General features: G+C 38.1%; 1 protein-coding gene across 7 annotated transcripts in view; it reads left to right on the forward strand.

The window, feature by feature from the left end:
- Window positions 1-12,016, forward strand: part of CCSER2 (coiled-coil serine rich protein 2) — a 58,118-nt gene that overhangs the window by 23,213 nt on the left and 22,889 nt on the right. For all 7 annotated transcript variants that reach the window (XM_068197174.1, XM_068197176.1, XM_068197177.1 and 4 more), the window contains 3 exons: window positions 4,497-4,587; window positions 7,573-7,735; window positions 8,358-8,544. In XM_068197174.1, the coding sequence (XP_068053275.1) occupies window positions 4,497-4,587; window positions 7,573-7,735; window positions 8,358-8,544 (441 nt within the window). The remainder of the gene's footprint in view (window positions 1-4,496; window positions 4,588-7,572; window positions 7,736-8,357; window positions 8,545-12,016) is intronic.

The following is a 12,016-nucleotide window of genomic DNA, read 5'->3' on the forward strand; positions in this document are numbered from 1 at the left end:
TCTTTGGTAACCTGCAGAGTTCTATCCCACCTCTTCCCTGGGTGGTTTTCTCTGTTTTAAGGACTGCATTTACAGTGGGTTTTCTTCTTCAGCCCTATACTACAGTGCTTTTCCTGTCTGTGTTTTCTGCCTTCACTTAGGAGTTCTGTTCAGTTCCTATATAACGTTGCCATTTTGGAGACTTCCTGTTTCTTTATTTATCTCTCTGATGTTGTCAAATGCTGAAAATAGCATTGAAAAAGACCCTGGAGGTTTCCCTCTTTTCTTCTGTCAGCCTTGCCTTGTGTTTGACTTTGGCAGTTATTCTTTAGCTGCCCTTCAGATGACTGATTTACCCAGTCTGTTTTCTGTTTGTTTTTAAAAGCCACTTCCTTTTTTTCATTCCTCAAGCACCTGAAATGATGGTTTCTTAGTTTTGGTGCTACTCTCGAATGCTTCACTTGAGTTTTTTGGCCCGATTCTCCTGGAGCTCTTTCCCTTTACTCATGCTTATCTTCTACTGTGGTCTGTTTTCAGCATCATCAAAAGCAAGACCTAAGTCACTAAATCAGTAATAAAAACAATTAGTTATTTTCCTTTAGCTGTCTGCTTCCTAAAGGTGGAACAAACAAGTGAGGTTTGAGATTGTGAGTTATGGAAACAGATAAAATGTTGCTCCTAATGCTCACCACCAGTTCATGACTCCCTCAAAGCAATTGCTTTTCCTGCAAAATAGCCTAACCTGGCACTGGTACTCGGAGCTCTGTCTCTTCTCAATTTTGGTAACACTCTCTGAAATTAGTTGAGCACTTTGCATTTCTGCACTAACCTCAATGCCTGACTTCATTGTTTTTTTAATTCTACTGTGTTAATTTTAATTCCACATGGTGTTATAAAATTTCACTGGTCAACATTTTTATGTTTAGTAGGGAGAAAATGCAGTTACCTATCTGTCTTCTATTTTGGGCACTTTGTGCTTTACTTTGGTTGCATTATAACCTCACAATACTTAGTGCAAAAGTGGGAAAGCTGAGAATCAGGTCTCTTGCCTAGGTTCAGCTGTTAAGCTAAATTGATCTCAGGTTGGTTGGTGGACTGAAAAATAGCACTCTTCAATTTAAGAAAAAGCATATTGCATGAGGAATTTTTGGAAATTATCTTTTTGAAAAGAATATTTTGCACTCCAGTTCATTATGGTGAACATTGCTTTACGAAGAAATCTGACATTTTGCTTCAGAAAAAACAGCTCTTCATAGAGTTCCCCAGCCTTCAAAGCAGTGGTCTGCATGTTGTATGCCTCTAGAAAGGGGTGCTGGGCTCCATGCCTCCAACAAACTGGGTTAAATCCCAAGCTGTTGTGGGTGAGCTCTTGTGTGTGCTTGCTGAACTTGTGGTAAAACACAGCATCTGAGGACAATCACTGAAATCACTCTGATTTGCAGAACACTGAAGTGAACTTGCTGAAAGTTGTATGACACAGGTGGTGTGCCTTACCCTTTTAGCCTTTTCCCTTCTCCTTATGCAATATGAGGGTGTCCTGCACTGGGGTGCTCAAGTTACTCAGTTCTTACACCAGGACTCATGCTTTCCCTGTTCTATTGCAGGAAGCCAGCAAAGCACCGCTGCCTGTGTCCAGTGGAAAAGCTTTGTGGAGAGAGAGCTTGGGGACAGCACTGTAGTTGGACCTGGGATTTCACAGTCCCAAACTCAATTTCTTCCTAGGTTGTACCAGCTTGAAAATCTAGTGCTGAATCAGCCTTGTGAAAATGATACCCCTTTTAATATACATTACTCTTTTCGCCTATACAAGTAGAATTGTATTCTTCTTTTTCTGTAACTTATAATAATTGCTGAAACATGTAATATTCTGTAGGGTTGGAGCTGATGCACTTGGAAAGAATTTCTTTATTTCCTGTTGTTTGAGCTCATTGCCCTGAATCATTTCATGATGCTAATTGCTGTTAAGCATACATTATTAATTATGTTATTCCCATGTAATTACCTGCAGTTCCTTATGCAGTAAAAAGAATAACAGTGGAAGTATCTAAATTTTATTTTTTTAAATGCACTAGTGTGCTGATGAAACTTGTACTTTATCTTATGGCTATTTCAGGATGACATTGCTGACACCTATTTGTATATTGTGTTTCCCAAGTAGCTTGCAGGGGGAGATGCTCAAAGTGCATTCACACATGGCCCAGTGATTACAAAGTCTTGGTATTTGCAGTTGTGGGGTTTTTTTTTGTAGCATGGAGTTTCCTTTCCTCAGTGTGGTGAAGAATGTGTAATTAGGGAAGCATAATGAAATGTGCTGTTGACAGGAAAGTATGCCTGGAATCTCAAATACTGACCTTCTATGACACCATTACACTTCCAAAGTTCTGATTCAAAGATAGTAAGGTGGCTTATCTCGGTTTATTAGTAAACATTCTGCCATATTGTGTTTTTATATTGTGCATTTTTAAATGCATTTGCCCAGTGATGGAAAAGCTTTTCCACTTTGTGTTTGTGGCCACTGTTTCCATTTTATTTTCATGCTCATTAAAGTTCTTGCAGTAGAAGAAAATAATACTTGTTCACACTAATTTGGAAGATGAAAGCATGGCATAGAAATAATGCCATAGAAATAATAATAAGCATGCCTCTCAAGCCTGCCTGTATTTTGCAGACTTGTTTGAAAAACTATGCATTAGTTTAAAAACTCCTGGTTCCTGAATAAGTGGAAGCAAAAGTAGCAAAAATATACAGGCGTTTTGTTGTCCCAGATATTAAATCCATGTTTCCTTTAAATGGCTTCCATTTTTTTGTGAAGCTTTTCCATAGTTGGATTTATTATTATTTCCAATACCTTGCTGTGTAGGTTTTGCTGCTTTTTCCTGTAAATGCATAGTATGCTATTTGTGGACAAAGCAATTCAGATAGGACTTTGAAATATGACAAAAACAGGTGGTTTTGTCTCAAGTATTCCATCTTTCTTTTGTATTGCTCATGTTTAACAAAGTACATAGTAACTATTTTCATATCACAGTCGCCCTCCTAAGTCAATAAATAACTTGTCCTGCAGAAATACAAAATGTTTAATGTCCTGTGTCACAACCCAAATCCCCTCAAAAATCTTAAAATATGCTTAGCTCTTGTCACCATTTATAATAAAATACAGTAGTGCTTTGTGAGTGCTGTAGAAAGGCTGCTGAAGAACAGCTGGAGCAACATTTCAGACAAATGCCTGTTAGTGTTCTTCCTTTTCACCTGTGCATCTGTGACAAAGCAAATCTAACAAATTATAGCCAGCAAAGGGGTGGCTTTGCAAGGGAATATTGTTCTGCAGTGTGTTGGTAGTCTGTATGCCAGTGTTCATTTAAATATTTAATGATCATGTTACTATGAGAAATAATTATAAAACACTTATTTGATTTAATATTTGATAAATTATACAATATTGGTACCAGACATCACTTTTAGGGGTAGCCAATAAACCTAAGAAAAATCTGTATTTCTGCTATTAGGATAGAGGCCAGTGTGTGGTGCCTGAGCCTGGTCTCAGGCCTTAAAGGCATGACTTTCACTGGGAACTCAGGAGTTGGAGGTGGATATCCATAGGAGTTTCCTCAGGCCTGCTGTGTGTGATAGTCACTTGGTGTTAATGGGTTTAGTTTTCTTGGAGTAATGGGGTGAAAGGGTGTCTGAGTTCTCTGCCCAGGCTGCTGTGGCTGTCCAGCAGCGCTGGCAGTGTCTGACTGAGGTGTGAGCTGGGTGTTCCACAGCCTTGTCCTCCACAGTTTCTCCTCCTCCTGGTGTTCTTAAAGCAAGACTGGTCAGTCTCTCTTTGTAACACTGACTGGGCTTGCCCTCATTGCAGTCCTTTAATCTACCTGAATAAATTAATATGTATAATTCATTTAGCACTAACACTAAAGAGCATTTTTCTTGTGCCATTAGCATACCCATGCAATGTGATGGTTTATTAGTCCCTTTAGGAACAGCTTTATATGAACCACAATCTAAAAGGCAAAAAGAAGCAGAGTTTGGTCCTCATAATAGTGTGTTTGAATCTTTGTTGTCCCCAAAAGTCAAGATAACATAGGTTTCACTCAGTTCCTTTCAATGATTTTGTGACAGTATGAAAGCTGAATTAAGCTCATCTATTTAACATCATCTCTTCACAAAGCTGTTTTTGAATTCCAAATAAACAAAGTAGTTGAGTTTCAAAATGCTCTCAACTGCGGAGAAGGCAAGATATTAATGAATAAAAAAGTCTTGGGAGTATTCCATAGGCATCAGGCAGAAAAATGTTTTAATCCATCTTTGTTTCATCTAGCACTGTTACTGTGTCATATTAGCAGAGGTGTGATGATTGTTGTATAGATGATCTCAAATAAGGCTGATCTTCCCTGAGGAGAGGAGGCTGCTGGTAACATTGGATGTTTGCACAATGAAAATGTAACAAAGCTTTTTGTGACAGTAGGGTATATGAAGTATCATGGAGCCAGATGTATCTCACTTTTCCTTTCTTGCAGGATATCTTGAATAATCTTGATTCATGTGATCTTGAAGATGATGATCTCATGCTTGATGTGGACCTGCCCGAGGACCCACCTCGTGACAAAGGTAAGTAAGGCAGCCAAGCAATCTCACTGTGAAACTGCTTCATGGGCATAAGAGACTTTTGAGTTGCTTTCTTCTGACTCTTGACTTAATAAACCAGTGCAGTCTTCAAGTAGGGGTGTTTTATTTTTAAAGTAACAACTCTTTCTTTTGTGAAATACAGGAAAGAAGATATTTCTGTTTTCCCAAATACAACTCTTACACTTGAGAAAGATCTGAATATAGAAATGTTCTGCCTTGAATAAAAGTGCAACCTCGTTTCATGCTGTCTTTTTCTTAGTATTATTTCTATAGAAAAAATTTCAAATTTTTAAGTTAGTCTTTCAGTCTCATGATTCAGCTATATTTGAAAATGCTGGGACAGTATCTTTTTTTAGCTTTGGTGAATGACAGTGTAATTCTTTGAGATAAATAATTGTTTTCTTTTACAAAATGACAATATCTCCTGATCGATCTACTTCAGGGTGGCAGAAGAAGTAAAATTTAAGATATGTGTTTTCAAATTGTGTTTTATGCACTCTTGCTTTCAGTGAGAGTGCTGGCAGACCTTTCACAGAGAAGGTAGGTGTACCTAGATGCCCCTGAAATAGAACAAATTCAGAATAGAATGAACTTGATAAAGGAAATTACAGCTGCACTTTCTCAAATCTTAGACTGGAAACGTTTGAGGCTTTGGTTTGTTTATTCCTGAGCTACTCATGGGACTGATGAGTATTGTTATTATTATGAGCTACTGTTATGTGAGTATGGGTATTAGTTTTACCTCCAAGTTCAGTGGAGGGCAGTCTGTCTTCAAATACAGAAACACTGAATGTGGAGACTGTCAGGCCCTACCCAGTGCAAACAGGTGCTGAAAGGAAGAGGGCTTTACTTATTTTGTGTAACATTCAGCTGCTTGCTGAAGTAAATTCAGGGGTTTTGGAGAGTACCTCTGAATTACCTGGGTGAAGACTCCTGTGTGTATGATAGATATGAAGCCAAATTTACAGTAAATAAACCAGTTTTCCATCTGTGATGATGATGGCACGTTGTGTTTTAATGTTGTGCACGTGTGAAGTGCAGCACATAATCTTTTAAATCTCAGAATGAGTTTTTCAAAGTGCTTGTGGGAAATGATTGACAACATTGCAAGTATGCAACTTATCAACCCTGACAGGTCAGAATTTTTTACTTTTTTACTCATTTTCCAGAATGGGTAACAATGCAAGCCTAAGGCGTATTCTTTCAGTAGGAGTAATTTAATTCTGTTGAGGAAAAACTAAGAAACAATTTTAAAGGGTAGATCAATTTCTCCTAAGTTTCCTTGTTTATATGAAACCTGCACTGCATTTGCATCAGTAATTCCATTACAAATTATTAATTTAAAAACTGCTGGAAGGGCATGTTTTTAAAGGTAAATGTTTACCACAAAAACATTAAAAGCTAATTACTGCTACTTTTGACATTTTTTTAGAGGTTGGGTTTCCATATAAAATGAGTCTGACATAAACTGGGTATCTCTGCTTCTTATCCTGAAAATTGTATATTTGCAGCAAAGAGGATCTGAAAAGAAGAATTCAAAAGCCACCTCCAGGTTTTCCCTTATGTAAACATGACCACCTGTAAAAGCAAAACTTCTTCTTGGTTAATCTCCACCTGTCTTTACTCAGTGTCTCAATATTTACTTTTCCAAAGCTGAAAATCGTAATTGCTTGTAAACTTACTGAGTGCTTATTTTGTTATTAATTTTCATGTGTTATGACCTGTAGAAAGACACTGCTAAAGGAAAATAAATCTTGTTAGCTAGGGTGAATAAGTTTATTTTATTATGCAATTTTTTGGTTATTTGCTAGGTGATAAAAACTGAATTGAAGATATGAGTACTTGTTCTAATAATGTTTAACAGCACTTTTTGCCAACACTTTTTCCATAATTATGTGTGACTTCACTGACATCAGCCTCTTAAGACTTTCCAGGTCCTCAGAAACTCTCCTGGTTTCACTTTGGAGCCTGGGATGCTGCTTGGCCACTATTTATAGAAGCAGTTGTAGCTGCACAAGCACGCAGGGAGTGAGGAGGGCCGTGTAAATCACAGGGTGACGCTGGGCTGGCTCCCAGCCCCAGGCAGGCTGGGAACCCAGCAGGAAGGAGGGCCTGTTCGGGAGCCGTGTGCGCAGCGGGGCTCAGGGGGCAAACACTGCTCCCTTGTGTGCTCCTGCTCCCAGGAAAGGACTGACAATGTGAGGGAAAGCTCCTTGGGTAAGTCAAGAGCAAGGTGTGGTGACAGAATAGCAGTTTAGGACTGTTTTTGCCGGGTCTGACTCCTGGGTAGAAGTTGTTTTGGCTTTCTCAGTCGTTTCCGGGCTGTTGCCAAATTTAGCGTTCGTTCCCTTAAGACGTTTGTGGAATTCCTGTGGCTTTGCAGAAGTTGGTGTTTTAAAGAGCTTGTTTGGTTTCCTTATTTTAAATCGCGCTGGTTTTCCAGATAAATACAGATTAAATGTCTCTGAGTCTGAAAACCAAACCATGTGAATAAGAGGAGGTATAGCTGTATTTTAAGTAACGGAACTGTTTTCTTTTTGCAATTCAGTACTGGCCTTTTTTTACAATGTTGTCTTTCTGTGTTTGTGTGTTGTTAGAACTTGTTAAAGGCCTGGAGATACCATCTGTAAGAGAGATAGGAAATTGTTACTTTTAAATTTATTTTCTGCCATAATCTCTACCTCCTCCAAATGCTTTTCTATTTAAAGTTGAAATACTCTTAAAGCTGGATTATTCAGTTTCTGCTACAGGTTGCTATTCTTGTAACAAGTTTGTTTTAATAAAATACGACATAGTTGCAGAAGTTCACTTGACGCTTCTAAAATGCATATTGTTTTGGATCAATTAAAGAAACCAAAACAAACCCCACAGACTTTACACTGCATCTGTTACCAGTGCATAGTTATTTTATTTGCAAGGTCCTGGGAACAAGTCTTATGATTTTTTTTACCATTATGCTCTCTGTAGAGGAATGTGAAAATATGAGTCGCTATGAGAGACAAGACAGAAATACGAGACAGCATCAAGAGGGATTCTGGAAAAGAGCACCACAACAGCGGTGGAATACGCAGGAGCACTATCATCTTGGCCATACTGACCATTATATCCATGGTAAAAATGATTTGAGCAGGTAAAGCCCTTTTCTATATCCTCACAAACATTTAAAGCACCAGTGAGCAATTCCATTTTGGCAGTAAGGGATCTCAAGTGATATTGAGTACAAGTACAACATTTTCAGAATAGTTGTATGTCTGAGTGGAAGCACCACTGAGGGTTGTAACAGTATCTTTTCAAAACTTATGCTTCTGTTTTCAGTCCCAGTACTTGTTGCTCGTGTTGATACAATATTATATGTGTTGATTGATAAAAATAGCTTATGTGTTCCATGGAAAACCATTGCAATGTCTTACTACTTTTGTAGGTTTGGGCAGCTTTTTGCAGTTTAATTTGTTGGTAAAGTAAATGTAACTTTATAGTCCTTAAAGAGTTGAATGACAGTCTATAGAAATTCTGCTGAACTAACTGGTTTTAGGGTACTGTAGTTTATAGTCTGAGAGGAGTCTCTGGGAGTGGAAAGGAAAACTCTGTATTAAAGTGAAATAGCATTGACATTTTCTGATTTATTCATTTATTTTCTGCTGTGTGCCATAGTATGTGAGTATAGCCCACATTGCATAACACTTTCCTGTTTACCAACCGCTGTCTAGCTCCAGTTTGTCATCTCTGTGTGTTTCTGTTTTGGGTTTTTTTAGGGGTTCAAACTACCTGGAGCCTGCCGTGGGTCCCCTGGAGAGCTACGGGGCGGGCAGTGGTTACGCGGCGCCGCGGGCGCTGCCGGAGAACACGGTGATGCTGGACGAGATGACCCTGCGGCACATGGTGCAGGACTGCACCGCCGTCAAAACCCAGCTCCTCAGGCTCAAGAGGCTGCTGCACCAGGTCAGCCCTCCACAGGGACTAAAGTACTAAAATAAACTGGGGACTGGGCCTAGGTGGGCTTATATTCTGTTTGGCTTTATTAGGATATTGGTGTTTCATTTATACGTTGAGTTATAAAGTTCCAGAAAGTGACTATACCTTTTTTTGCTATTTTCAGTAGTACCTTTCTGCGTTGTCAGCACTTTACTGACTCCAAAAAATGCTAAATACTAAAGTTTTTAATATTTATTCAATGTTAAAATTTACTTCTCTGAGGAAACTTCAAATTAAAGAAGACAATCAGTGTAAGTGAAAACCAGCTTTTATCCAATAAGATTCAAAAAACCGGGGAGTTAAAAAAAAACTAAAATTGATCCCATTGATCAAACTTGCATTCAGCAAGTCAGTGCTCTTAGCTTTTTCTTAAGGCTTTGTTTTCCTCATTCTTTTCGTCTTTTCTTTGTGTTTTGACAAGAAGCTTAGCAAATCGTGCAGGGTCATCTCTATTGGAAGTGTTCAAATTTAACCTTCTTATGTTACGAAATTGTCATAAGCGTTTAAGGAGCTTTTTCAACATACCTCAAAACTTGGCAAGTTGTGGGAGTTGGTAAGCTGCTGAATGACTCAGCAGAAGTATGGCATATCAGCTACAAAAATTTCTTTGTTACCATAATAAAAAACAGTCCATGAGACTTTCTTTGGAGGCATACACAGATTAGCATTGAAAAGTATGTGATGTTGTATTTCAATACCAGATTCGTTGCTGTTCTTTTCTAATAGGATAATGTAATGAAAATAACTTAGTGCCTCAAAAGTAAGGCACTAAAACAAAACACAACGGAACAAAATGCAAATTAACCTTGAGGCTAATTCAAGGGTGTGATTGTGCCTTTTGGAAATGAGAGCATTTGCTTCCTCTGCTAACTGAGATGAATTCCTGATTTTGTCAGGGGGAAAAACAATTGTAACAAAAATAATGCAGTGCCAGAAGGGGAAGGTGTGTTCTTAGAACCCAGTGTCTAAGTGGTGGGCTGCATAAACTGTGCCCCCCAACAGCCCCAGGCATTAATACAGAGGTGGCAGGGAACCTTTGTCTAGGACTTTTAATGCCTTTAGCACAAGGAAAATTTGGCAACTTGATGGATGATCTGTGTGTGTGGTTCATGGTGTAAAGGCTTGCACGTTATAGCCAAGTAATGTGTGGCCCTGCAGAGTATCATGTGTAAAATCTTTATCTAGCTTTTAATAGCCAGGTTGCAGAATAAAAACCTTGCCTCAAGTAGCTCAGCTTAACTTTTTAAAAAGAATTTAAATGCACAGAATGAAGCAGTTACTCCTAATATGTCTGTTTTTCAAAATTTGCTCCTGGCCTTGACAAATGCCTGATCCTTCTTCCCTGTAACAGTGAGTTTCATAATAACAGGTATTATTCTTCCCTTCACACTTTGTCAGGCATACATGGCTGTATTTTCCTAACCTAAACCAACCCTATTTTGACTCACCGCTTCCAAAACTCATCACTGGATTTGTGAATATTTATGCTACTCTCCTATGTATAATCCAGTCAAAAACTAGGGCAAAACTTGTATGAAATATTTTTTCATTACATTAAAGTGTTAAGCCTTTACTGTAAACATCAAGCTTCATTCTAACAGGAATGAGTAAAAATACCACAATTTTTTTTTTACTTCTTGAACAGAAATCATAGTTTTGAAAACAATTAGTTGAACTTTAGCATTCTGAACTCTGAATTAGGACTGGATCACAGACAGCTCCTTGCAAAACATAAAAAAATCAAGGTACAAAGTCAATTCTTTTTAAACTCCTGTTTTATTATGGAAGCAGAAGGTCTTCTATTAACTCCATCAATATTACAGATTTAAGTCTATGTGTTGCCTTTCTCCAATTGTGACATTCAGCAATACTATTTAATTTGGATAGGTAGGAATAGAGCTGTAGTCAGGACTTAGGCACGAGGTCTCAGAGGAACAGTTACAGTAAAATAGGAAGAATTAGTAATTAAATTCAGTTTTTTACAATTATCTAATCAGCTGTAGCGTGACTTAGTGTAGAGCACAGCATGTAGTGAATGTATACCTAGCAGATTCCTGGGGAGACTTAATGTGCTGTACTGGATTCATTGCTGTGACTGGAGCTCACATAACTGGATATAAATTAGTTGGAGTATTGCTAGTAACTAGCTGCAGCAGCGTGGGGTTGGTGCTGCATTCCCAGTTCAGCTTGGAAAAATAAATAGTTCTTTGAGTAACAGAGCCTTGGCTGAGCTCTGTGTGAGCAGGATAACAGTGGCAGCAGTAACACCTGCTGGCTGCTTACTCCTCACTCTGCCATCTTCCTGTGCCTTCAGACAGTGAAATCAGCAATAGGAGTCTCTCTCATACAGAGCTTAGAAAGTTTTCACAGTAGTGAGTATAACCTTTTCTGACTTCTCAGAGATGTTATACTAACCTATATGGAGTGAAAAATGCAGCTTGTTTGTCTACTAAATGCAGCCATATTTACAGAGAGGTGCACTGCTGGAGAGCATTCTCTCTTTAATGCTTAACTGGAGTGCTAACTTTGTATTGTAAGAAGAGAATGTTTTGGAAGTCTAATTCTAGTAATAATTGACATGTAAATGTTAATGCCTCTTAAACATTGACCAACGTACTTAATTTGCATGCTTATTAAGAAATAAGTTTTCTTCTTAACTTAACAATTTCTTCCTCCTCCTCAATTAATTTCATAAACTTGCTACTCTGGGTGGATGCTAATGTGTTAATACAGTTTTAAATAAGGTTGTTCTATTTCTGTTGCCTTTGATCTTTGCAAGAATTGACCATTCTCTGTAGTAACCTGGCAAAGACTTGCAACCATTGGTTGCATTGCTGTTCTTGCATTGCACTTGCTGTTCTTGTAGGGAGGACTGAAACATTAAGTAGTTCACAGAACTGGGAGATCTTTGAAGCTCTTTTTTTCTGTGGGAGGCAGGTTTTTATAAAAAATGTTTCATTTCAACTTATCTTTCATGAAGGGAAATGAAATTCTATTTTTCAAGCACAGCTCTCCAGTGTAGCTTATCAGCTTATCAGATACGGCTCATTTGTATGAAGAGGTGTGAATGAAAACGTGAACCATGTAGTGCAAAATTGTTAAATGCATCAGTACATTTTGCTGAGGCTTTAGATCAGTAAGTCACTAGTGTACCTTTGAAATACATATTCATTGTGTTCCTTTCTTTTTGCATCTGGTGAGATCCACAAGAGAGATTCATCTTTGTTTATGAGAAGCCTGAAGTTGAGAAAGAAACAGTTACAAATAAAAAGACGTTAATGTGTCATGCATTAAGTTGTATAAATTGCTCCTACACCTATTTTTTACTAGCCACAAAATAGTTCACCTCAGTGACTTAATGGTGCTTGAAAGAAACAGAACCAAAAGAGATGAACAAACAATAGCAAATCAAATTGGCAAATTTTAGATTTAAGTGATT

Source organism: Anomalospiza imberbis, chromosome 8 (genome assembly GCF_031753505.1).
Source record: "Anomalospiza imberbis isolate Cuckoo-Finch-1a 21T00152 chromosome 8, ASM3175350v1, whole genome shotgun sequence".
In the NCBI taxonomy this organism is placed as follows: Eukaryota; Metazoa; Chordata; class Aves; order Passeriformes; family Viduidae; genus Anomalospiza; species Anomalospiza imberbis.